Source organism: Colias eurytheme, chromosome 27, assembly GCF_061535395.1.
Source record: "Colias eurytheme isolate Ceu_HAF_F1 chromosome 27, ilColEury1 Martin Lab GWU primary, whole genome shotgun sequence".
In the NCBI taxonomy this organism is placed as follows: Eukaryota; Metazoa; Arthropoda; class Insecta; order Lepidoptera; family Pieridae; genus Colias; species Colias eurytheme.
Genome location: NC_143006.1, coordinates 6,753,374 through 6,781,161, shown reverse-complemented (window position 1 = coordinate 6,781,161; position 27,788 = coordinate 6,753,374). Strand labels below are relative to the sequence as shown.

The 27,788-nt window shown below is 35.6% G+C and overlaps 1 protein-coding gene across 1 annotated transcript in view; it reads left to right on the top strand.

Moving 5' to 3' along the window:
• Positions 1–27,788, top strand: part of nrm (neuromusculin) — a 385,531-nt gene that overhangs the window by 340,347 nt on the left and 17,396 nt on the right. The window contains exons 8-18 of the mRNA XM_090117221.1: positions 9,447–9,464; positions 9,758–9,908; positions 10,583–10,694; positions 11,895–12,073; positions 12,574–12,750; positions 13,501–13,641; positions 14,159–14,267; positions 14,841–14,998; positions 15,457–15,515; positions 15,845–15,939; positions 16,494–16,566. Of these exons, the coding sequence (XP_089973347.1) occupies positions 9,447–9,464; positions 9,758–9,908; positions 10,583–10,694; positions 11,895–12,073; positions 12,574–12,750; positions 13,501–13,641; positions 14,159–14,267; positions 14,841–14,998; positions 15,457–15,515; positions 15,845–15,939; positions 16,494–16,566 (1,272 nt within the window). The remainder of the gene's footprint in view (positions 1–9,446; positions 9,465–9,757; positions 9,909–10,582; positions 10,695–11,894; positions 12,074–12,573; positions 12,751–13,500; positions 13,642–14,158; positions 14,268–14,840; positions 14,999–15,456; positions 15,516–15,844; positions 15,940–16,493; positions 16,567–27,788) is intronic.

The window sequence follows — 27,788 nt, the reverse complement described above, 5'->3', positions numbered from 1 at the left end:
GAGTAGTACATGGAGGTTCATGAAAAGTGATCTTTTCTTTGTTTTCTTGCTCCATATGTTTACCGTTTATAGAAAAAATGTAGAAAAACTACCTAGGTATAAACACCTAGGTATAAACACCTAGGTATAAAGTTATCAATCATTTTTTTCTTCTGAATAAGCACGTAATTTTATCTAGGATTTTTTTTTCATATACAAAACGAGTCTCACGAGATTTTATGATAAAATCCATAGCTGTTTACTCTACAGCAAGTAGGTAGTACACAAAGAAATACAAACATATTTTATAGACCGTACTTTGTGAAAACAATCTTAAACATTACTCATTTTCATGGAGTCGAGTAAAAATCTGGCATACTTTGGTATAACTATCACTAAAATAAAAATAAAATAAAATAATATTTATTAGCAAATTTTACATATTCGGTTCACAATTTCGCTCTGTCTTCTGAACTAGGTTATTACCTGTGTCTCAGAAAATCACTATTTTTTTAAATCATTTAGATATAGGTATTATTTATCTAGGTATTTCAATCGCAAATTCCAAGTTAAATGAATGCTACCTACTTGAATGCTAAACATAACGCAATCTACGTAATCTCACATCTATATCTTAAGAGCGAAAATATTCAAAGCCCAACAAGTTTCGGAAAGTTTGCATTCCTTTGAAAAAACTTGGCTAACGTAAAGGAGAGCCTCTTTGCCGCACGGTAGGATCGAATTAACGGTAGTGATGTGTATGTATCGATAAAATGAATATTATAATTTAATTAGTGTCTTGTTTGACTTGAGTTTGTTTAAAAACGAAGATATTAAGCTTTTATTGAATGATATAGCTACTCCTTCTTGCATATTGGTTATATCTTAATCTAGCTTATTCTTGTGCAGAACGACTCGATGATAAATAAAATAGCATCAAGTAGCAGACTACATTCTGTTTAATGTTGATTGATAGGCAACAGAAAACATAAAACGAATCTAACAAGGATTAAATTAACCAATTCCAAATAACGTCTATTACGAATTATATTTAAATATCGAACTATGTGCCGTCTTCTCAATTATATAATATTTTAGCACATATCGACAATAACCTTGAATTCCATCGAGCACGGCACATCACTACTCATGCCTGTATACGTACTAGACAAACTTTTGTGTAATTATTTTAATTGACGACATTTCTCAGCTGTGAATCGTGTTTCATTCTTACACATAATTTATTTCTTTTGTGTTCACAAATCTGGCGTAAAACATAAGATATTCGACTTTTTTCGGTATTTTGATGTTAGTGAACTTAGCAGATCATTTTTAGCAGATCAAAAAAAAATGTGAGTTCTTATCGCGTGCAGTTTAGTTCTACAGTTCCTGATACTTTTTAGAAATAGTTCTGGCGTTTTTACCTTAAAAAACGACATTTGAAAAAATGATCTGCCATCTTCCCGTAGCAGATCATTTTTAGCAGATCAAAAAAAAAATGTGAGTTCCTGATACTTTTTAGAAATACTCGCGTAAAATGAAACACTAGAAAATTTATTTATGTCATATTTCATCACGCCGTAGCACCATGCCGTAGCATCATGCCGTACCATTATGCCGTAGCATCACGCCGTAGCATCACGCCGTAGCATCACGCCGTAGTATCATGCCGTAGCATCACGCCGTAGTATCATGCCGTAGCATTATGCCGTAGCATCATGCCGTAGAATCATGCCGTAGCATCGCGTCGTAGCATTACGCCGTAGCATCACGCCGTAGCATCACGCCGTAGCATCATGCCGTAGCATTACGCCGTAGCATCACGTCGTAGCATTACGTCTTAGCATCACGTTAAGCCGGGTCCAGTTCGGGTTTTTTCAAATGTCGTTTGTTAAGGTAAAAACGCCAGAACTATTTCTAAAAAGTATCAGGAACTGTAGAACTGAACTGCACGCGATAAGAACTCACATTTTTTTTTTTGATCTGCTAAAAATGATCTGCTAAGTTCACTAACATGGTATTTTGTTTATTTAACTATTAATAAAAAAACACATTTTTGTCATGTACAGATTTTCAAACAACAAATACAACAAATAGTAACCACCGGTAATCAGTTTGAAAAGAAACAGCAAATGTAAATATTTATTACAAGTTACAACCACACTCTATTTTACTCTAAATTTAATTCAGATGACGCCATAAATATCTGGTAATCCTTCCTTGCGCCAAGGAGTTTTTGTTAGATTTAGACGGAATTACCCGTTCTCAGTTTTTGCTGTAATAACGCTGAAGTGTTTCACATTTCGCTGAATATCAGCAATCGCTGCCGTTCTTATAACGTAAGATTTTATCTTTAACCAACTGTAATGGTGTGATTCAATTTGTTTTATTGCTTATCGTCTGTGATTTAGTTTTTTTAACCAAAGTATGCGAACCAAAGCTTACGTTCTCAATTTTAACAATATAGAGGTTGATTTTTGAAAAAAATTGGTTGTCTGTAAAGTCGGTTTACTGACGATAGTTGAACGTGACAACGTCCGATTGTGCTTCTTTGTCGCTCGTTCCGCGCTCTCGCTTGCACTTCCAGCCTTACATGGAACGCCTCAGAGCGAAGTAACGCCGCATGAGTCATGTTTATTCGTGCGTGCAGCCGGCTCTATCGAATTAAAAGACGTTGTCACGTCAAAAAACGTTTAATTCGTTTAAATGTGATAGCGATGTCTTCTTGCGAAAGAAATCACGGGCAAACATTTTCATCCTAATTTTCCCTTTCCAAATTTCATCTAAATCGGTGTAGTGGTTTAACATGAAAGTGTAATAGACATACATACAGACTTTTGCACATACCTACAATATTGCCTACTTTCGTTTCGTATTCGCTACAGTATTGATTAAGACGCTATGCTTCACTATTAAGATATACATACGATGTGGTATGCATCATTTTTATATGTTACTAGCGGTCCGCCCCGGCTTCGCCCGTGGTACATATGAAAAATAGATGTTGGCCGATTCTCAGACTTACCCGATATTCACAGAAAATTTCATGAGAATCGGTCCACCCGTTTCGGAGGAGTATGCAGACTAACATTGTGACACGAGAATTTTATATATAAGAAGATATACAATATACATATAATGCACATGATGTGAAAAATATTTACGTTTTTAAATCTGGCTTTCCCCGTGCATGTTACACCCTTATAGCTAAGGAGTAGGTATATAAATAGAATCTATTTTCATCCTTACCAAACAACCTTAAAATTTGGTCCAGTTCAGAGTCTGGTTACAAACACAATGTTATATCATCTCTAAGCATTGAAATAGTACCCTCATTAAAATACTTAATGAGAAATTTCCACACAATATGTCGTGTAATATTATCTGAATTAACCAATACCTGACGGTGTGACGTCTTTAATTAAAATACACCACAAGGGAAATTGAATTTAGGTTAAAACGAAGATGTAGGGATGCTGGATGTGACTATTATTATATACTTTATTCAATTTATTAATAATATCTTATTATGGTACATTAACATAAAAAGATTTCAATATTTTATAGACTTAGGAATAAGCATAATGCATTTTAATATCGATTAAAGCCGTTTTAATTTATTTCAAAGGCAATATGTTAAAATTATAGGAAAAAGGATAAAAGGTCTGTAACTTACACGAAGTATTTTTATTACAATTCTCGTTATAGATTGATCGAAAAGCCAGTAATATAGATTATGGCGATTAAATCGTTTTTTTATAAAAAATATTTCATTTAAAATTAAAAAAAAAATCACAGATGTAAAACATATTTTAAATTTTTCCTTATCTTCCCGGACTAAATATTATGTAACAGTTTATATATTATTTGTGAAGATAAAGTCAATTAAAATAGACCCTAAGCCTTTTATTCATACCTCACACAGCAATTAGCACATATTATTAATGACTCCAATAAATCACATATTGAGCTCATTAGAGGCATCAATTATCTCTATACCCACGTGCCCGTAATGTATTGGCTTGCAATTTTTCATTACGTCAAGGCAGTGATAGATTTAGGAAGAGGTTTTTTATTGGCAACTTGAGGTTCGATATTGAATACTTGGTATATTATGTTTGTTAAGAAAGGAGGAGGTAATACAAAAACGTAGTAAAATAGCAAAAACGTAAAATAAGTATCATACAGTATTGAATTCAGTACCTACCTATAAAAAATCCATTTTTCCGACAAAAAATAAATCGGATGGTCCACCATAATACACTCAAAGATACCAGCTGAACATTTAAATAAAATACTAAATTAAAACATAATAATAAATCCTATATAATTAATAACCTTTGAACCCCATATTACCCAGACTTAACTAGTAAACAAAATTACCTATAATATGACGATTACAAGCGTTCTATAGACTCGCCTCTCACCCGGCTTCGCTCATTATTCATAATGATCGTAAAGCAACACTCCAATTAAATATTTTTAATTGCACAGATTTTTATATTTCTGTAATCTTTCGTGATTAAAAGAAAATATAGAGTAAATAAATTTACTGCTACGGGAATTGAAAATAATAAATCTGTGTTTAAATGTGTCAGTTACGGCTAAATGATTATAGATGGAATTGATAGTATTGATAGTTTACAAGCGGGATAAAATAGAACCATTAATTGACTAAATGTATTTAAGAGAATAAATATTATAATTAGAACTTTGCAGTAAATACATAAAGTCCTGTAACTGTACCGAACAGATACCTAATGCCCAGAAAAACAAATCGTAGGTAGGTACGTACTTCAAACATAAAGTATTTTCTATAATTTAAAATGTACTGACAATGTACAAACATTTTTATTATAAAATCAAAGTATTGCGCTACTCTGTTATGCTACTAGATGTGAATATCTTAGGTTATATTTATTTAACTTGATTAATCGCTCTTCAAGCAAAAATGATTAACGCTCGACGAACTGCATCGTAGTTTTCAATTAGTATAAAAGTTATTATTTCAAACAGAAGACAATAAGTACAAAACAACAAGTAGGTATAACACTATTTCTATGTAGATTCTGTTTTTAGTATAAACTAAGAAGAAGGTATTTATTTTAGACTTTGTTAGATTTTAAGTTACAAGCTAGAACATTTCGCAGAATCGAAGTCAAAATATTAGCAATATTATTGAAATAGTCAAACCAGTTTTAGTAGATATCATATTAATAATTATTATTAGACTTTTAGAACATTATCTTTCCATCCCGTTTTTGATTTAAACCTTAATTAAGAAAACGATTTTAACGAAAAAATATATAAAAATTCGCTTTTTAATATTCTTATTTCATTGGTCATTTTTCTATAGAAAATTTTTAACCATAAAGCACTTCAACAGCTGTTCTATAATTATTTAAAGATATCTAAGTAGCGCTGAAGCGATGTAAATTCATAAAAGTCTTCCCCGCTGAACCGTTAACAGCGTACATAATTAATTGATTTTAATTCGTTACGCGAATAAATACAGTGCGTGACATGAAAATCGATGAATTCTTAATTTTTGTAAGTTGTTTTTACTGCAATTGTTTTTGTTGCAACGAAGTGATTATGATACGATTTTTGTAAGACTAGAAAGTTGCATAGGTAGGCGGTTTAGTACCGCGGTAAAACGTCTTATTGCTTTCTTCTATCAGTTGCGTTAGCGAAGCTGTAGGTTATAAGCTAGTTTTAAATCAGAGCTATAACGTATACCTACAAGGTAGTAGATATATCCGCATATTTGACCTAACTATTGCCGAGGTCACACAAACTATGTCAATTTTAATTCAATTCGGTTCAGTGGTGGCGTAAAGAAGAGACGCACAGCGTTACTCTCGCTTTTATAATATAGAGTAGGGATTAATTTATTAAAGCGTCCCAATTTTCACGGTCAGCACTACACCCACGAATATTGCCAAAGTGTTTTATTCCTCCATGAGAACAGTTTAAAGGCGGCTTCACGTTTAATTTTCTTTATTGCTTAGTTTTTCTTTTGTACTTCGCTAAATCTTGCTACGTAATTTTCTTTTTCGTCAAACATTTATTTTTATAATTTAACGCAGTAATAAATATTAAATAAGTATTTTTATAAAGGAATAGAAAACAATTGTTAACTTATAATATTTTAATCATTGTTCTCGTCAATGCTTTGTTATGCTATCCGATACATTAAATAAATAAAAAATTTCGTCGTTAATTTTTATATATCTACTAAATTTAGTTTAGTTAATAGGACAACAAACACATTTAAATATACATACATAATATCTACACTCGAAAAACATAACCTTCAGATGATGCGAATGAAGCTTTTCATAGTCTTTCGTATCCTATCCAAAACGTTTAGAAGTTTATATGTATACTAGGTTTCCGCTCGCGGCTTCGCCCGCGCAGTCAAAGAAAAACCCGCATAGTTCCCGTTCCCGTGGGATTTCCGGGATTGCGTCATTTTCCCGGGATAAAAAGTAGCCTATGTCCTTTCTCGGGTATCAAAATATCTCCATACCAAATTTCATGCAAATTGGTTCAGTAGTTTAGGCGTGATTGAGTAACAGACAGACAGACAGAGTTACTTTCGCATTTATAATATTAATATGTATTATAAAAGAAACATATACACTCACATACCTCTGTACCTACACACCATGAAACATTACACAATATTAAGCAGTCGAGTAACCGTATATTATAAGTCTCAAGTTTAATATTAAATTTATTCCATTTTGTTAATTTATTACTTAAATCGTAATATAACGTTGTGATATCAGCTTTTAAACATCGTCTTATCACGTAAACTGCGTAATCGCTTAAGACATAGTGTTGTTCGAACCACTTATCGATAAATTAATAAATACTTCAAGTTTTATATACGCGAACGATAATAGCGAGCTGAACTTTCACAATGAAATGTCAAACTCGCTAACAGGTTTAATTCTCATTCTGTTCTTTTCAACAATTTAAAGAATTAATTGATGCTATTTCATTGGACGAAGTTTTGCTGGCTCTGCTTCGAAAGCACTAGTGCGGGAATTGGATTTCGATGAATTAAATTGAATGTTGTGCTGAAAACATTTATCCGTAATATTCATATTAGATAGATAAAATCATCACGTCAAAAGCTTCAGAAAGCCTAAATTAAAGCTTTATATACAACGTGCTATTAAATAAACATGGAGATACATAATAATAAGATGTGTATGTATAGTGTATTTTGAAATACAGCAAATGTTTCAAACTTAGAATAATATATACAAATTATAATACAGTTGCTAGATTTCTCGCGCGTTACTGATTTTCTGTCGAATATTCTAATTTGTTACTACACACACCTCTATCGCATCATCGGTCCATAAACCACCACTATTCTGCATAAAATATCACGTGCAGACGAATTAAATTATCGATAAGCACTCAGCACATCACTAGCACTTAATCCGATTACTCTAGTAGGCTGCATTTAAGGTTCAAGTCAAGTCGTAAATGTTTTCCTCGGTTGCTTTGGGATGGATTTGCAGTGTAGCTTTTTAGAGCCTATAATTTTACAGGGCTTTACAACCTGGTTTTGCGTGGGATTTTAATTAAGATTAAAGTATATTATATTAGTGATTAAGAAGTAAAAAAAAATGAGAAAAAGATTGTCAGAATTTTTTGGAAACATACGGCTTTTCATTGTATATTTTTAAACCCTGACTGAACAAATATTTCATATTATTTGTGATATTTGTATAAAGATACTCTACTCTTATTCGTAAATAACTATAGCTAGTCCGCTTTCATCAAGTTAGGTTTAAAAAATTAACTTAGCGAAAACTTAATTTCCATTAGGTTTACTTAGGTTCTGTACTAAGTTAATTAAGTTACGACTTGCGTGTCTTCGAACCCGAGTCAATGTTCTTTATTCTTTTGTCCTCTAATTGTCTCTTGTTTATTGTAATGGACTTTGTTTAATTATTGTTTTCTTATAATGAATACTAGCTTACCGCCCGCGGCTTCGCCCGCTTTGTCTAAAACCTAATAAATTATATACTAAAACCTTTCTCTTGAATCACTCTATCTATTAAAAAAAACCGCATCAAAATCCATTGCGTAGTTTTAAAGATTTAAGCATACAAAGGGACATAGGGACAGAGAAAGCGACTTTGTTTTATAGGTACCATGAAGTGAAATCGCGTCCGTTAAAAATAAGTTTTTCTTATATCGTAAAATACTTTTAGGGGATACATTATGCATTTATCATATTTTATGATCAATAGGTACTCTAGGATTCGTCCGCAACATTTTCCACGATGTGCATAGCTACATCAATTAATATTTGTGGACACAAATATTTTTAATTAAATATGATAACTGTATAACAAAAGTTACATTATTAACCGTTAGTCGTGTAATATTTAAAACAACTAAATCAATTTTAATTATTTACTTACTTAGAGTTAAAAGTAACATACAGGTTCAATATTATTGTATAAAATGGCTATGAAAGCCCGTCAAAGCCTCATTAATTACGTCCCTGGTTTTCTCAAAATACCCTCGCATTCGAAAGCTTTATAAAGTTTTATTCTCAAGTGCGCAAACCATGTTACTTTTTATTAAATACATCTTTAACTTGAAATTACGCATTCGCTAACGCAGCTCTGATTTTAACGTTTAAATTGTTAATGGCAAGTTTGAGAAATCTTTTTTAGGGTTCCGTGGAAAATTTATAAGGTTTTTTAATTATTTAAAAGTGTGATTGTCACAGCGTTGTATTTACCTGAAGCTGGTATAATTGACATTTTTTGCGACTAAAGTTTTTATATTTTAATAAATGATAACGCAGATGTGTACATCTGCGTTATCTATTCGAAAAAGTCTATGTTTTCTTTTCTACGTATGTTGGATATAGAAATTATTTATTTATTTATATTGTTAATTAAAATAGGTTGTTCTTATTAATATTACTTCAATCCTTAATGAAATAAATGTATCTATGACGAACTGAGACTCTGTACAAATGTTCCTATAAGTAGCTTAGTATATTATTCAATATATTATTCGTTAATTTAAACTACGGAACCCACACCCTACTCCATTACGCACTACGCTTTTTATTTCTCCGTACTCCCATGAACTTTGCAAAGTTGGAGCAAGGACAAAAAGGATTTCAGAAAACATTTTTGAGATTTTTTGCGGCACTTCACTTGTATAACGTCGAGACGGCGTTAAAAGTACTTTGCATCTTTGTATTATACTATTTATATACTTGTGTTGAGTCCGCGACTTTGTATGTTATATTGCAACATTTTACAATGATCCTATAAAATCCTATGTGTTATATTATAACTTAATCAACTGTTTATTTATAAGACTAGGCTCTTAATTAATGGTCTGTTATAGTTTGTTAATAGATACATGAGCTATTAATTCTCTAATGAACATTCTTTTTGTTTCATGTAACGCAGCAACGAGAGGTAGAATCGGTGAGTTTTTGAAGCTTTAATTATTTTATTAGGGACATTACTGTAGGTATAGGCAAAAATAAATTGAAATATGTAGTAAACTGAGCTACTTTTTATAACTTTGAAACCGCTTATACATATCTATATATTTTATTCAATTTTAATCCTACTTGTAATAATACACCTACGGATCACTAGCTGCACAGGTGAAAGAACTTAAACATCATAGTAATACATATTTTTATTGAGTATCACAAACAATAAGTTGAACAAAGCTTTCCTCTATATTTTATTGTATTTTTAACTTTTTCCAGAGCGACACAACATTCGAAACGACATCGAACCTGACCTTCGAAGCAACTCGCTTTGAAAACGGCCGCAAGTTTATTTGCAAGGCTGTCAACGATGCTATGCGAGATAATAATGATCATCCCATACATGCTACACGGGAGTTAGAGGTTTGGTGTAAGTAGAATTACTATAAAATGTGTGTGTGGGAGAGAGTAAGTGTGTGCGTGTGTGTAACAACGATCATCTCATACATCGTACCGGGGAGTTGGAGAATTGTCATAACATAGCGCAGCATCGGCCGCTGGTGATCGGTCGTTATGAAAATCTTTGGTGGAGGCCTATGTCCTGCAGTGGACGTCCTGAAAGACTGGAATGATGATGAATGATGAGCGCAGCATTAAGCGTAGAGTGAATCGGTACCTACGGTAAGGAACCATCTTAGACCACATCTTAGCTTTACATCAGACGAGATTGTCAAGCGTGTCACTATCTTCAACGCAAGAAGCAACATCTTGACGAATACAAAACAAAAAATTTATAATTAGGTAGTTACGTAATATAAAAAATATCCTTAATAATTTGAAAGTTTGTCTATCTGTCAAGACCCTTTTTCTCAGGAATGCGTGGAGGTATCAAGCTGAAATTTCGGTCCCCTCAAACTATTAATAAATGCGTGTGCGAGTGTGTGTTTGCGATTCTATATGTATAAGTACCTACTTATACATATAGAATTATTATTATATTATATTTTATATTATATTAAGTACCTACTTAATCGTTCTACGTGTTAATAAAACAACATTGTTATTTCAGTCTATGAAAATAACACAATAATTATAATATTCCAGATCCTCCCATAGTCCACGTGGGCCCCGCGAACATTACGGTCGTGGAAGGCACGAAGATATTATTAAAAAGCGAATATGAGAGCAATCCATCATCTCTAACTGATGTTATATGGTATGTATTTAATTTGATTACTTTATGATTGATATTTGTATGTAAAAAGGTATAATTAAGATGTTCTGTATAAAATATAATATATACTTAATTACTTAGGCTACTTTAATTTAAGTGAAATATTAAGTCACTTTATTTATTCGTAATTCGTCGTCTGGAGTAAATAAACAATCTTACCTGTTGTGAAAAATTACTCTGTTAGTTGTGTTAAATTAATTGGTAAGAGAGATAAATAAAAGCGAATAATATATCGATTTATAAGCAAAAATTTTATTAAGTAAGTTATTAGGTATCTACAAATATTTCTTTGTGTATATTTCTGATAGTACCTAATTATTATTTCATCAATTATACATAGATACTTAACAATTATCTAAGTATGGTAAATATTATGATTAGCCTGTGACGCTTAGATGAAATAAAAAATAGTTGAAAAATCAAAAACAGGGTAATTGTAAATCTATACTGATATTATAAAGAGGAAACCTTTGTATTTATGTATGTTTGTATTGAATAGGTTCAAAAACGACTGGACCGATTTCAAAATTTCTTTTACCATGACTTAGAGGGATTCTTCCGAATCCATATTTATGCTATATTTTATCCCGGAAAATGTAAATATATACCACGGGTGAAGCCGGGGCAGACCGCTAGTAAGCACTAAAGGTTTGAAAAAGTTAATGAAAACCGAGGGACACGCTATGCTAGTGTGATATAAATTAAGCAATCTAACTTACAACACAAAATCTAGCTCAAAATTTAAGTCATCTTTTGCCCGTTCACTTAATAGGACAAAGTTTAACATGCTAAGTACAAGTAACATGTAACAACGTTAAGCCCAAGTTAAGTTAGGTCATAAAGGTGCAAGTTTTAAGCACTAACTTTTGTGGCATTAGGCCTTTTAATCTTGAAATATTTTATACGTAATCTCTTTAAGTGAGCAAGTTTTACGGTTGTGGTAAGGCGTGATTTTGTTCGTTTTTGTTTTACCGAGTTTCAAAAGATTAAACAAAATCTTCTGTTAAGCCATTATTATTAGTGTCGTTATTATATTTCAGCGGAGTTTAAATTGATTCGATATTAATGTGAAAAATAATGGTAATAACTTGCCTCTATAGGTCTATAGTCAGCAGGTCTCAATATAATGTAACTCGCCTTTATAATATTGTATCACCTATGTATTTATTTATTTATTTTCAGGTACCGCAACGGTGAACGTCTAAACGTAAACACAAGCCACTACCAAGGTGGTACGACAGATCAACACGCGCTCATCATCCTTGACGCAAATGGTGAAGACATGGGCAACTACACGTGCCTGCTCGCTAACGTTGTGGGCAACGGGACTACGGGCGAGATGATCAGCGTCAATGTGCTCTGTGAGTCATCACCATCATCTAGTTGTTATATAGCGTCGTGTCTCATCATCCTTGACGCAACTGGTGATGACATGGACAATTAAATGTGGACAATTAAATTAAATTAAAATACTAAATGTTTATTTTTAAAGCTTTATCACTGTTATCATAGAATTCGATTGATCCTTAACAGTTTACATCCATACATTAATAATTAGAATGTAACAAAATTATAAAATGAAGCCTAATAATACTCGGATGTGATGATGGTAAATATTTTTAAAGATCAATTTATTAATTTTTGTTTTAAGCAAATAAACAAACTACCCCAAAAAATCCTCCTTAAAATATAAGTACAGATTCAGCCACTCGTGATCCGCCAGAGCGATCGAATTTATTCTATGGAATTTGTCAAGTATCCGCCCCGGATTGGCGTGAAAGGATGCGGGTTCGAGTCCCGCCTCGTGATTGAATTTTTTCTATTCTTTATAAATTTATACTATTATTTTTAAATATTTCAGTTAAGCCCCAAGTCCGTCTAACAATGAGCCCCGAAAGCCCCATACTAGAAACGGAACATCGCAACGTGACCCTAACTTGTTCTGTGGTTAGCGGCAACCCTGCTGTTTTGGATGAAGTTATTTGGTACTTGGATGGGGAGTTGTTGAAACATCTACCGGAGTGTAATGGGACTGATGGTGAGTAGTTAATAGTAGTTAGTAGTGAGAATTAGTTAGAAGTAGTAAGAAGTAGTATTGAAAAATTCTTTCGGTGTTAGATAGCCCATTTATCGAGGAAGGCTATAGGCTATATATCATCACGCTAAGACCAACCGCTGTTGGTCTTAGCGTGATGATATGATATATAGCGGTTATAGCGATTATACGCGGGCAAAGCCGCTGCTTTGCCCGCGTTTTCAAAGAAAAACACATTTCCCGTTCCCGTGGAATTACCGAAATAAAAACTATCCTATGTGTTAATCCAAGTTACTCCATATATGTGTGCTCAATTTTATTGTAATCTGTTCAGTAATATTTGCGTGAAAGAGTAACAAACACACAAAATTTCGCATTTGTAATATTAGTAGGATTTCACGATATTTAACTTTTACCGTAATTTAATTCCTTCTCCTTTTCTTTGTATGATAAAAGTTGCAAAGTGTATGCTAAATAAAAAAAATGTGTGCGTGTACTAGTGTACACACGTAAGAAGTGAAACTTCTTTATGATCTTATTTTTCAAATACGTCGAATCACGCGTGGTAGGGATAAGAAAAAGATGGCGCGTAACAGAAAAATGTCATGCGTAACGAAAAAATGTTACACTTAATTTTTTTTCAACCCCGATAAAGAAGTTTCACTTCAAAAATTATTCTTACTATTTTGTTTTTCCTGTAAATTTTTAGCCTTCATTTATCACGTTTTCATTTAATATGTTTGTGTATTCCAGAAAACCTCTGCAACGAAGTGGACCCATCGATGCTGTTACTACAAGATACAACTAAGAGTTTCCATGGCAACTATTCTTGTAAAGGCAAGAATTACGCTGGCTGGGGCAATGAAAGCCAGTATACGGAACTAGTTGTAAACTGTGAGTAGATTTTGTATTACAAATAATAAAAAATCTGACATTTGAATCTTTATATTTCTTTATGAAAAAGGGAAAAGTAAATTTTATAGGTTGCTTTGATCAAGTAATTAATGTCTACTGAAATATCGTTAAAAGTTAACTTGAAGCTTAAAGCTTTCTTCAAAGAAGCTTTCAGTTAAAAGTAAACTTGAAGCTTAAAGCTTTCTTCAAAGATGCTTTAATTTAATAGCTGTTTTGACTGTTTTCTCTGTCGGGGGACGTCCATATATAACGTAACCTGTTTTAGGGAGGGAGGAGGTTAAGTCAGATCTCATCAACATCGTCAAATTTCAAAAAAAATAAAAAAAACACCTCACGTGGACGTCCCCGACAGAGAAAATATGTATCTATATTACAGTCAAAAATCATTGCTGGTCAAAAGTGATTTTAACCGGCAACTATTTTTGTCTGTAACATGTAGATAATATTATTTATCTTTCCTTGAAATAAATGATATTTTTATCCTTTTAAATTTCAGACCCGCCCGGCCCAGCGAAATTAACTTATTCCCCATGGCGAGTGGTGAAAGGCAAATCTTTAGTACTTAGCTGTAGTATTGAAGAAAAGGGTCGACCTGAAGCTCATAGGTAAGTAAAATATTATACTTGTTGTTTCTCCTGGTTTTGGTCGAAGTAAAATATAAATAGAGCCTATTTAGCTCAATTAAAAAAAATTATAAATCGAATAAAAGTAAGTTTTTTGTCTAGTTTTGACGATATCTTTATGTGGTGACATTACATATTTTCGTAATATATATAATTTTAAAGCATCACCAATATCATAGGCATTAGAAAATATATTAGTCGCTTCTTCTTGGTATTTTTAACACGCTTTTATTAACTTCACCTGTATGTTTGTATGTAACCGATTCCTTTACATTGAATTTTGAATCAATTTAAACAGACAAAATTAATTAACAAACAAGGATCGAGGTTTTGTGTGTTTTTTTTTACGGTTTCTTAAATTATAGTATCGGTTTTTTTACTTGCAATAGGGCAGATGTTTAAAGATGATCACAAAGCTACTTTCTGATTATCCATATAACAATATGTTACAGAATTTTACATTAATCAATACTTACTTGCAAACTTATAGATACTTTTAGATTTTAACATTACTAATATATAAAAAAATATTATCCACCATTAAAAAACTTTCAGATACCGTTGGCATCGCGGCGGTCGTCTAGTAAGCGACATAGTATCCCAAAATTGGACCATAGACCCGGTCACTTTGGACCACAGGACCAACTTCTCGTGTCGCGCGACCAGTGCGGGGGGGGAGGGGGAGCCTGCGAGCGTGAGCGTGGACGTGCTGGGTGAGTTAATAGAGTGCCTAGTCAGTTGGTTAAATGGCTGGTGCAGGTTAGGCGGTTGATTAAATAGTTGGTTTAGCTGCTGATTGATGAGCTTGTCTATGTGAGTATGGTCGTGTTGGGTGAGTTAATTATTAGCCTAGGTGGATGATTAAATGTCAGCTATTTATGTAATAGCTGATTGAAAATAAACAAATTTGCATAGTGGATGCACAATATACACATTCTCCAATAAATAATATCAGTGTTTAATTTTTGAAACAGACTACGATAATCTCAATATGAAAAGTGTTATTATTGCAAAATGTAAGACGCAACAACTGACTGCGTTAATAATAATTCAAATTTCTTTCTTCTTTATTTAAATGTAGTCCAAATTATGTAGTCCAAAGTTATAAATACATAAATGGAAATAGCAAGATATCTCCATAAAATATTAATACAATGATATTTTGTTTCAGCGCCACCTAGTTTCAAATACGCAATGAATCACTACAGCGGAGCTTTGTATAAATCTCAAGTAAGTTTCAAATATTTATCAATTGAATATTATTTTAACAAATTTAAAACCACGAAATATTAATAGCTCTATTTACAGCAATATTTAACTTTTTGGGTAGATTTCACGAGATCACAGACACTAAAACAAACCACATTTAAAATATTTAGAAAACTATAATAACATTGTTACAAGCACAATTTTGCTCGCTATAACTTAAAAAATGCGTTAAAGCTTTTAAAAAGTCAAATTTCTATTAATGTTTGTCTTTTTTGTAGTTTATGTAAATCGTGTGTGTGCAATAAAGTATTATCTATCTATCTAATATTTTTAATTAATATTTATTTCAGAATATCTCCCTCTCATGTACAGTGGAATGTGCTCCACTCTGCAGTGTGCAATGGCTGAAGGATGGACAAGTTATAGACCCGTCTAAAACTGACAAGTAAATATATTATTTATTATAATTAGATTTATAAAGAAACTAGCGGTCCGCCCCGGCTTCGCCCATGGTACATGTTTACGTTTTCTCTACATAAAAACTATCCTCGTGCTTCAAGGGATATAAAAAAAAAGAATTATCGAAATCGGTTCAGCCGTTCTCGAGTTATTTATTTATTTATTTATTTACGGCATACGCCAAACCATACATGCGCTTATCAACACATTTTGCGATTCATTTTTATATATGTATAAGATTTATTATAATTAGATTTATAAAGAAATTATTGATTTTACATTCATTTGTCAGTCATAATATAATATTGTAGTGTACATGCTTTCTTTGTGACAGCACATATGTAATTAAATTGAACATATTATAAATATTATTAAAATTTAATTAATTTAGAGTTGACAAAAGCAAATAATTTTGAGTGACGTGATACTATTAAAATATATCCATTTTACTTGTATGTTTGTTGATTCTTCACTGTGTATAAATTATGTACTACATGCTGTATAAAAACTTTTTTTGATTATGTAATTAACACTTTCCAGGTACTATGTTGTAGAGAGGAAAATCGAACCTCAGGTCAATAGAAACGATTTTGAAGCAACGGAATCCACTCTGGTAAGTTAAGTTTAAAAAAATCACTCTTAATCAAGTTAAAATAAACGTTTAATTTATTCCCCACAAGCCTAAATTTTATGAAGTGAAACTTCTTTAGGCGTGTTGAGAGTAAAATTGCATCGGTGAGGGCAATACCGTCACGTTATGGAGTAAGGCGACGATTTAATAAAAATTAAAAATACTTCTATAATTTTATTGTAAATTATTTATTGATCTCAATTTGTCTTTTTAACTGTTTAATACCATGTCACTTAATTCATTCCATCAACCCCTATATGAATTAGGGGTTATAACCCTTAATAATATATTATTACCCCGTTATAAATTTAAGTAATTGCAAATTTAACTTAACAATAATCATTAATTAATTACTGTTATATGAAATATAAAATATATTTTTTTGAAGTGAAACTTCTTTATCGGGGGTGGACAAAAATTTTGTGAGACATTTTTTGCGTTACGCCGCGCGCGTTACATTTTTTGCGTTACGCCGCGCGCGTTACATTTTTGCGTTACGCCGTACTCGTGACATTTTTTTTCTTATCCCTACCACGCGTGATTCGACGTATACTTTCTCCAGCGGAGTAGGGATATCGTATCGTTTTAACGTACGTCCTACCACTTTACTTGACCGTTTTTCTATTGCACTCGTATTTATTTCCAACGCTCTATGGTGACGTGATAATATTATATTAAAGTGATCAGCACAATCAAAGTGTTTATTTTAATTATTCTAATTCCAGTGAATTAAAAAAAAAAGTAAGTAATTACATATCTTTTTCTAATAGGTACTTAGGTGTAATTATGGTATTTATTTTTCTAAGTTATTTAAAATTAACCTCACTTTTTGATTGTATTTTTCAATTTTTTCAATTTTATTATAATATGTATAGATAATATGTATAGATACACTAGCACGTGGGTGGAATTATGTATAAATTTTTTCTAATACTTGAATGTTATTGTGGTACATATTTATTTTTCTAATTCTAAAATATTTACAGTTATTCTCAGTTTATGATTGAATTTTTTAAAACACCAACACGTGGGCGTGATCATGTTATTTATTTTTCAAGTTATTTAAGCTTAACCTCTGTCTTAATATGTATATATTATGTACTATGTGCGTCATTAATTTCTGACTGTTTCGAGATTTGGTGCAAAATAAAACAGTGTGTAAATAAAATTAAACAATAGGCTATTTGACAGTATAAAAAATAAATTACTTTTTTGTGTAATCCATATACATATAAGGTTTTTGAAGCGATTTAAATTAATAAATGATATAAATAATAACTTATTTATTTATAAATCGTCGACAAAAAACATCATATTTTTTTAAATTACCACGTGACCGAAAACATCCATGATTGGCTGCATCTGCCATGACGTCACAGCGGCGTAAATAACAAGTGATCCCAACGTTTACTCACGTCGTTGCTGAATTTCGCTTTTGGTTTTGTTTCTTGTATAACTTATTTCTTGTGATTCAAGGTGTCTGTAATCAGTTTTGTTCTTTATGTGTTATTTTTGTTTGTCATGGAACCAAATTTCGAAAAAACAGACAGTAGAAATCTACCTAATGTGGACGCTATAATGGTTGGCATGTTCTTTAAAAACAACCCAGATTTTTACGCTCCTGAATTGAGAAATGTGAAAACAGCTACGTAAGTTAATATTTCAGTCGTCATTCATTACCTTTTTAGTTAAATTTACCTACAAACATGAATCACAATAGCACAATAATTATGAAGTATCTGGGGGCACGGTAGTGCCCCCGCCAAGACGAGCCAAGCGAAAGCGAAGCGCACGGGCACTACCTACCTTTTCTCGAAGCGCTTCGACGTTTTTTTGAACCCTCATAACTTGGGTTTGGATTATGCTAGATCAACAAAATTTTCGGGATATATTGTCAATAGTGGACTTATTGAACATATTAAGTTTTAATTACATTAGCTTTTATACTTCAGATTTTATTTATATCTAAAAAACGCTAATTTCGTCACTGACTCACTGATGATCATCAAAATTCTTAAGGTATTTCCTAATGTCCTAGAAAGCTGAAATTTTGTATGTAAGCTAGTATTAGCACACAAACAACAAAAAAATTATAAAACTTGTTACTTTCATCCCCCAACCCCTTAAACTAGGGGATGGGAGTTTGAATGAGACCTGTAATTTTAAATTAAATTTTGATTACGCTAGAGGTCTAATCTAATAATCTAAAACTTGGTTGGTTCCCCTTGGTAATATATAGGGGAACTATATATTTTTAATATATATGTATAGGTACTCCTTGTTAAAAAAAAAAAATTAAAAATTTAATCGACATATATTGAGACATACTTCAGATCAGATCATATAAATATGAATGAATAGAAGTGTTGCGAACGTCTCCTGCCTCTGACGTCCACTCAGTAGCTAAAAATAAAAAAAAAATTGTCCTTGACAGCGAGCGCGTCGATTGTCGATTGTCTTGCTACTGATTTAAAAGTGAACATGGATTGTGAAATAGTTTCACTTGAAGTAAATCTTGGACCTTGCCATCATCATGTGTCAGCGAACAGCGAACAGCGAACAGCGAACAGCGAACAGCGAACAGCGATAGCGACAGCAAACAGCGAACAGCGAACAGCGAACAGCGAACAGCGAACAGCGAACAGCGAACAGCGAAAAGCGACAGCGACAGCGAACAGCGAACAGCGAACAGCGAACAGCGAACAGCGAACAGCGAACTGCGAACTGCGAACAGCGAACAGCGAACAGCGAAAAGCGACAGCGAACAGCGAACAGCGAACAGCGAACAGCGAACAGCGAACAGCGAACAGCGAACAGCGAACAGCGAACAGCGAACAGCGAACAGCGAACAGCGAACAGCGAACAGCGAACAGCGAACAGCGAACAGCGAACAGCGAACAGCGAACAGCGAACAGCGAACAGCGAACAGCGAACAGCGAACAGCGAACAGCGAACAGCGAACAGCGAACAGCGAACAGCGAACAGCGAACAGCGAACAGCGAACAGCGAACAGCGAACAGCGAACAGCGAACAGCGAACAGCGAACAGCGAACAGCGAACAGCGAACAGCGAACAGCGAACAGCGAACAGCGAACAGCGAACAGCGAACAGCGAACAGCGAACTGCGAACAGCGAACAGCGAACAGCGAACAGCGAACAGCGAACAGCGAACAGCGAACAGCGAAAAGCGAACAGCGAACAGCGAACAGCGAACAGCGAACAGCGAACAGCCGATTGTCTTGCTACTGATTTAAAAGTGAACATGGATTGTGAAATAGTTTCACTTGAAGTAAATCTTGGACCTTGCCATCATCATGTGTCAGCGAACAGCGAACAGCGAACAGCGAACAGCGAACAGCGAACAGCGAACAGCGAACAGCGAACAGCGAACAGCGAACAGCGAACAGCGAACAGCGAACAGCGAACAGCGAACAGCGAACAGCGAACAGCGAACAGCGAACTGCGAACAGCGAACAGCGAACAGCGAACAGCGAACAGCGAACAGCGAACAGCGAACAGCGAAAAGCGAACAGCGAACAGCGAACAGCGAACAGCGAACAGCGAACAGCCGATTGTCTTGCTACTGATTTAAAAGTGAACATGGATTGTGAAATAGTTTCACTTGAAGTAAATCTTGGACCTTGCCATCATCATGTGTCAGCGAACAGCGAACAGCGAACAGCGAACAGCGAACAGCGAACAGCGAACAGCGAACAGCGAACAGCGAACAGCGAACAGCGAACAGCGAACAGCGAACAGCGAACAGCGAACAGCGAACAGCGAACAGCGAACAGCGAACAGCGAACAGCGAACAGCGAACAGCGAACAGCGAACAGCGAACAGCGAACAGCGAACAGCGAACAGCGAACAGCGAACAGCGAACAGCGAACAGCGAACAGCGAACAGCGAACAGCGAACAGCGAACAGCGAACAGCGAACAGCGAACAGCGAACAACGTGAATGTGAATGTGAATGTGAATGTGAATGTGAATGTGAATGTGAATGTGAATGTGAATGTGAATGTGAATGTGAATGTGAATGTGAATGTGAATGTGAATGTGAATGTGAATGTGAATGTGAATGTGAATGTGAATGTGAATGTGAATGTGAACATACACAAACACAAACACGAACACAAAAACGAACAGCGAACAGCGAACAGCGAACAGCGAACAGCGAACAGCGAACAGCGAACAGCGAACAGCGAACAGCGAACAGCGAACAGCGAACAGCGAACAGCGAACAGCGAACAGCGAACAGCGAACAGCGAACAGCGAACAGCGAACAGCGAACAGCGAACAGCGAACAGCGAACAGCGAACAGCGAACAGCGAACAGCGAACAGCGAACAGCGAACAGCGAACAGCGAACAGCGAACAGCGAACAGCGAACAGCGAACAGCGAACAGCGAACAGCGAACAGCGAACAGCGAACAGCGAACAGCGAACAGCGAACAGCGAACAGCGAACAGCGAACAGCGAACAGCGAACAGCGAACAGCGAACAGCGAACAGCGAACAGCGAACAGCGAACAGCGAACAGCGAACAGCGAACAGCGAACAGCGAACAGCGAACAGCGAACAGCGAACAGCGAACAGCGAACAGCGAACAGCGAACAGCGAACAGCGAACAGCGAACAGCGAACAGCGAACAGCGAACAGCGAACAGCGAACAGCGAACAGCGAACAGCGAACAGCGAACAGCGAACAGCGAACAGCGAACAGCGAACAGCGAACAACGAACAACGAACAATGTGAATGTGAATGTGAATGTGAATGTGAATGTGAATGTGAATGTGAATGTGAATGTGAATGTGAATGTGAATGTGAATGTGAATGTGAATGTGAATGTGAATGTGAATGTGAATGTGAATGTGAATGTGAATGTGAATGTGAATGTGAATGTGAATGTGAATGTGAATGTGAATGTGAATGTGAACATACACAAACACAAACACGAACACAAAAACGAACAACGAACAGCGAACAGCGAACAGCGACCAGCGAACAGCGAACAGCGACCAGCGAACAGCGAACAGCGAACAGCGAACAGCGAACAGCGAACAGCGAACAGCGAACAGCGAACAGCGAACAGCGAACAGCGAACAGCGAACAGCGAACAGCGAACAGCGAACAGCGAACAGCGAACAGCGACAGCGAACAGCGAACAGCGAACAGCGAACAGCGAACAGCGAACAGCGAACAGCGAACAGGGAACAGCGAACAGGGAACAGCGATAGCGACAGCGAACAGCGAACAGCGAACAGCGAACAGCGAACAGCGAACAGCGAACAGCGAACAGCGGACAGCGGACAGCGAACAGCGAACAGCGAACAGCGAACAGCGAACAGCGAACAGCGAACAGCGAACAGCGAACAGCGACAGCGAACAGCGAACAGCGAACAGCGAACAGCGAACAGCGAACAACGAACAGCGAACAGCGAACAGCGAACAGCGAACAGCGAACAGCGAACAGCGAACAGCGAACAGCGAACAGCTAACAGCGAACAGCGAACAGCGAACAGCGAACAGCGAACAGCGAACAGCGAACAATATTATTAATCGGATTATATAATGAATGATATCAATGATATTTTACTGGACAGTCCGATTTTGAGATGAGATCATTATAGAAGTTGTGCACGAAATAAATAAAAACAGAGGAATAACGTGTGAATCTTATATGAAGAATTGAGATTATACCCTACAAAATTACTGTGGTGTATATAAGTGTTTTAGATTGAATCGCACTTATAAACAATTAAGTATTTAGTATTTACCGCTATTTTACGAAAAACAATAAAGGATATAATATTATAAGAAGTCGAGCGACAAGACCGCTTGCTGACTAGGCCCGTAGTGTGGCCAGAACGCGCGGACAGAAGCGTTTGAAAACTACGCGCGCTGTCTCGCTCAGTCCCGTCGCGCTAGGCTTCCGCCTCACGTGCTGGCCACGGACAATTCGCTATAGCGAAAATTCGCGCGGCGCGACTGGCGGCGCGTCTTGCGAATGAATCAAATGTATGGAAATGTACTGGGCATGCCACGCGCAGCGGCGACCAGCGAGACGACCGGCGAATTTCCCCGAGCGAATCGCGCGGCACGACTAGCGATCGAAACAAATGTATGAGTTATTACGGCGCAGGCCACGGAGTCGAGCGGCAGACGCGGCGACTACTCCCGGAGCGAACTTAATTTAAAATAGTTTGTTTTTTTTTCGCGAAAATGGAGACGGAAGCTTTTATTGCAGAAATTCTAGCTAGACCAGCTATTTGGAAGTCTAGCCACCCGCAACATAATTTTTCATCATGCCTATATTTTTCATATTTTTGGTGGAATTCTCCGTCTGTAACACGATTTCTATTTAATTCGTGTACTCCACTATATCTTCCAAACATTAAATCTTGAGCAAAAAAGCTGCTACTCTCCAAACAACGTCGAGCTAACTTTGATAAAGCTATCTCGTCTCCTCGTCTACACTGGTCGCGGCGGCGAACGCATTTGCCCGTGGCGTGCTTACCGCGCCGCGCGAATTGCCGCGCCGCCGGTCGCGCCGTCGGTCGCGCCGCCGGTGTCCGTGGCCAAGCTGTCACACCTTGGCCACGGACACCGGCGGCGCGACCGACGGCGCGACGGGCGGCGCGGCGATTCGCGCGGCGCGGTAAGCACGCCACGGGCAGTTGCGTTCGCCGCCGCGACCAGTGTAGACGAGGAGACGAGATGGCTTTATCAAAGTTAGCTCGACGTTGTTTGGAGAGTAGCAGCTTTTTTGCTCAAGATTTAATGTTTGGAAGATATAGTGGAGTACACGAATTAAATAGAAATCGTGTTACAGACGGAGAATTCCACCAAAAATATGAAAAATATAGGCATGATGAAAAATTATGTTGCGGGTGGCTAGACTTCCAAATAGCTGGTCTAGCTAGAATTTCTGCAATAAAAGCTTCCGTCTCCATTTTCGCGAAAAAAAAACAAACTATTTTAAATTAAGTTCGCTCCGGGAGTAGTCGCCGCGTCTGCCGCTCGACTCCGTGGCCTGCGCCGTAATAACTCATACATTTGTTTCGATCGCTAGTCGTGCCGCGCGATTCGCTCGGGGAAATTCGCCGGTCGTCTCGCTGGTCGCCGCTGCGCGTGGCATGCCCAGTACATTTCCATACATTTGATTCATTCGCAAGACGCGCCGCCAGTCGCGCCGCGCGAATTTTCGCTATAGCGAATTGTCCGTGGCCAGCACGTTAGTCACTACAATATGGACGCAAAGGCGCGTTTCATACGTTTGATATTTCGCGCCCGCCGTCGCAACCGCGCTAGGCTCGCAGTGTGGACCTACACTAAGACCAACAGGAGCGGAGCCACGGGGGTGAAACCGCGACGCGCAGCTTGTAAAATATATACAAAGACAACTCTACCGAGATTTGTCAAAAGACAGGTGAATTTTAAAACTTGAAAGAGAACATTTTAAAGGACTCTATAAATCTAATAAAACAGTTGATGCAATAAAATAATATTCAAATCAAAAGATCTAACTTGTGATTGATTAAAATTCGTGGTTCTTGTATTGTGATTGAATATTGATATGAACCTGATTGATAAATCGGTAACGTTCTATAGACTATAAAAATATTTCTTTTATAGGAATAAATTATTAAATTGAAGTGTTGTTTGTTATACTTTGATAGTTTTTACTAGTGAATAATCTTTTAGACTTTTTTTTTTTAAACAGGACTAGTTTTATTGGAGTAAAGATACTTTACGGTTTTCTACTAAATATTATAGGCTTACACGAAGAGTACTATGTACTATTATTCTACTATAACAATATTTGAATAGCCATAATATCATTAATTATTGGCATAAATATTCATATTAGCGCTCCGGGAGCGGCACGTTGAAATGTAGCTATTTAGTCCGAATTTACTTCGTCTCTTTTTAGCTCACGTTAATTAAATCCCATCAAAAACATCCTGTAAAAAACCCAAGTCTCGCAGCTCAGTCTTTCTACCGTCAAAAGTTGTGAGATCCATGTAATACCAAGTCGGTTAATCTATTTAGTGTCTACTTGAAGGACCTTCTGTCTTAAGTTATTACATAAGTTATTATCATGCCAATATTAAAAATATTTAACGTTTTAAACAAATAGATCGACTTGGACATCGCTTGATTTGATTATTAGTATGTATCACACTACACAGCACGACGGGCCAGCGACCAACAGGAACGAGAGTTTCAATCGCGTGAGGCGCGAGAGACTAAGGAATCTAATATAATATTGTAATATTCATTTTGTTTTCATGCGATGTCCAAGTCGATCTATTTGTTTAAAACGTTAAATATTTTTAATATTGGCATGATAATAACTTATGTAATAACTTAAGACAGAAGGTCCTTCAAGTAGACACTAAATAGATTAACCGACTTGGTATTACATGGATCTCACAACTTTTGACGGTAGAAAGACTGAGCTGCGAGACTTGGGTTTTTTACAGGATGTTTTTGATGGGATCTCACTTCTTTTTGTAGAGCCTTTCTTTTTGATACCACCACCAACCACCAACTGCATAAATAACTTTGTAATCCCATATATTTATATGGGATTACAAAGTTATTGATGCAGTTGGTGTATTTGGAAAACTGGACCGAAATTACAAAATATTTAAGTTTTCCCATGATTAAGACACTAAACTCTATATGTATTCCAAATATGAAGCTTCTAAGTCTGCTAGAAGTGCCTTGGACTTTTGATGATCGGTGAGTCAGTGAGTGACAAAATTTAGAAACTTTAACAAGTTGTCATTCTTAAACTACTGGTTCAAATTGACTGAAATTTTAAATATTCCGTGTTTATACAATGCCGGATTAGTTACTGAAGATTCAAGTTTCTTGCTTTATCCACAACCGAATTATAGGGGGTCGAAAAAGGCCCGAATTGCTTCGAGAAAAGGATGGTACGGCCGTGCCGCTTTTTTTTTGCTCGACTTGGCGGGGGCACTGCCGTGCCCCCAGATTTCATCTTTATCATAGAATATGCTTTGACGTCGAATCGTATGTGCGTTTAGTGTGCCGTTTTTAAAGATCGAATGTAGGGTCGGTAACCTAAAACCAGGCAAACATCACAATTAAGGAGCCAATAATTAAGGATGGAATTCCAATATTGCCCGCGCTGCAGGTAGGTGAGTAGATTGTGTATCTACACCTATTTACTTGTAATATCATTGGTATTTATATTTACCTTCCCGTTACTTTTTCGATAACAGATATCAACAAAAAAGTGAAATCCCATGTCCCCTGGTGGGGTAAGGGGCAGATGCATTATACATCTGATTTACTGATCGATTTTCTTCAGGGACAAGTAGGTGATCAACCCTCTGTGTCCTGCAAGACCGAGCATTTTGTTTTCTTCATCTCCACCGGGAATTGAACCCAGGACTCCACGGTGCTACGCTCGTCAACCACTGTACCAAGGAGGCGGTATCAACAAAGGTATGTTTATCTCAATTTGTAGGTATACCAGGAACACACAATGTAATAAACAAACATATTGCATTACTACAGATAAAATATCTTGTATCGTTTATTGAATTTACTTTGCGTGGGTTCGATAATTCGATTATTTGTTTGATTCAATTTAACATCGGATTTGTGGAGCTTTTCTATGGAAAAAACATTACAATATATGGAAGAAGTTTCGTCAAAACGTGAGTGGAGTATATTTCGTTAAAATATTGTTTATTTATTATGTAAGTTTATTTCAGAATGTATAACAAAGGATTTTGCTTTATCACTACATAGTATAAAACAAAGTCGCTTTCTCTGTCCCTATTGCCCTATGTCCCTATGTATGCGTAAATCTTTAAAACTACGCAAAGGATTTTGATGCGGTTTTTTTAATAGATAGAGTGATTCAAGAGGAAGGTTTTAGTATATAATTTATTAGGTTTTAGACAAAGCGGGCGAAGCCGCGGGTGGTAAGCTAGTTTAGAATAAATTGAAGTGAGGATTTATTAAATAGTCTTGTTTATATAACTGTTATTATAAAGAGTTAAATGGTTCAATATACGATTTTTTCATCAGGCTTACAGTTTTACAAACGATCAAACATAAAAATAAATATTATCATTTTTTATAAAACAATCCTGTTTTGAAAAATCTTTCATGAAATATCAAAAATATTACAAATAGATATTCTAGACTTCAAAAAATTACAAAGCTGAAATTGAAAATGTAATAAAATCTTTGAAATTAATTTCTATAATAAGTCTTTGAAATATTATTTATTTCACACTGAAATTACGCCAACAAAATCATAAACATCAACAAGTGACAGTTAGAGCTTTTTAAATGTCATTCTACATATTTTCTAAGTTGGTCTAGAATATAAGTTGAGCACTAAAAGCTGTCAACTTAGGCAACTCTACATTAATAAAAGTCTAGCGTAGTGAAATAAAAATTATTTAGTTGCTAAAAGACACGCACATGATATTTTTTAAATCTATACAATAACTTATAATGTGTTTAGTAGATATTATAAAGAGAAAATATTTGCTTGTTTGTACTGTTTTAGATTCAAAAACACTGGACCGTTTTATGAAAATTCTAACCTATAGGTAGGTAACATATTTTTTGATCAACCGGAGCAAAAAGCAACTAATAGCAATACAAGCCAAACAGCATGATTGAAATTGTTTTGACGTGACAACGTCTTATAATTCGATAGAGCTGGCTGCACGCACGAAAAAAACATGACTCATGCGGCGTTACCTCGCTCTGAGGCGTTCCATGTAAGGCTTGATGTGCAAACGAGAGTGCGGAACGAGCGACAAAGAAGCACAATCGGACGTTGTCACGTTCAACTATCGTCAGTAAACCGACTTTATAGACAACCAATTTTTTTTTACACAAATTGTAATAAAAGTTCAACAAGTCATAAGAATTTGTAAAGTTTTGAGTTTAAATTCAAGTTCGTGACATTCAAACAGACAAATAAGATTATTAAACATCAATCTCAGTTATTTGACTCAAACCGTAATAAAGTGAATTTTGGCGCGAAGTTTCACAAATAAACAGCCATCAAAACTTTATTGAAATAGGTAGAGTGGTTTCATTATTTTTCGATTGACTATTAATTGAAGTTTGTACTGCAGATGTTTTCTCGCTTATTCAGTATTCAATAAAAAATGTATTCTCGATATTTATTGAGAAATTCT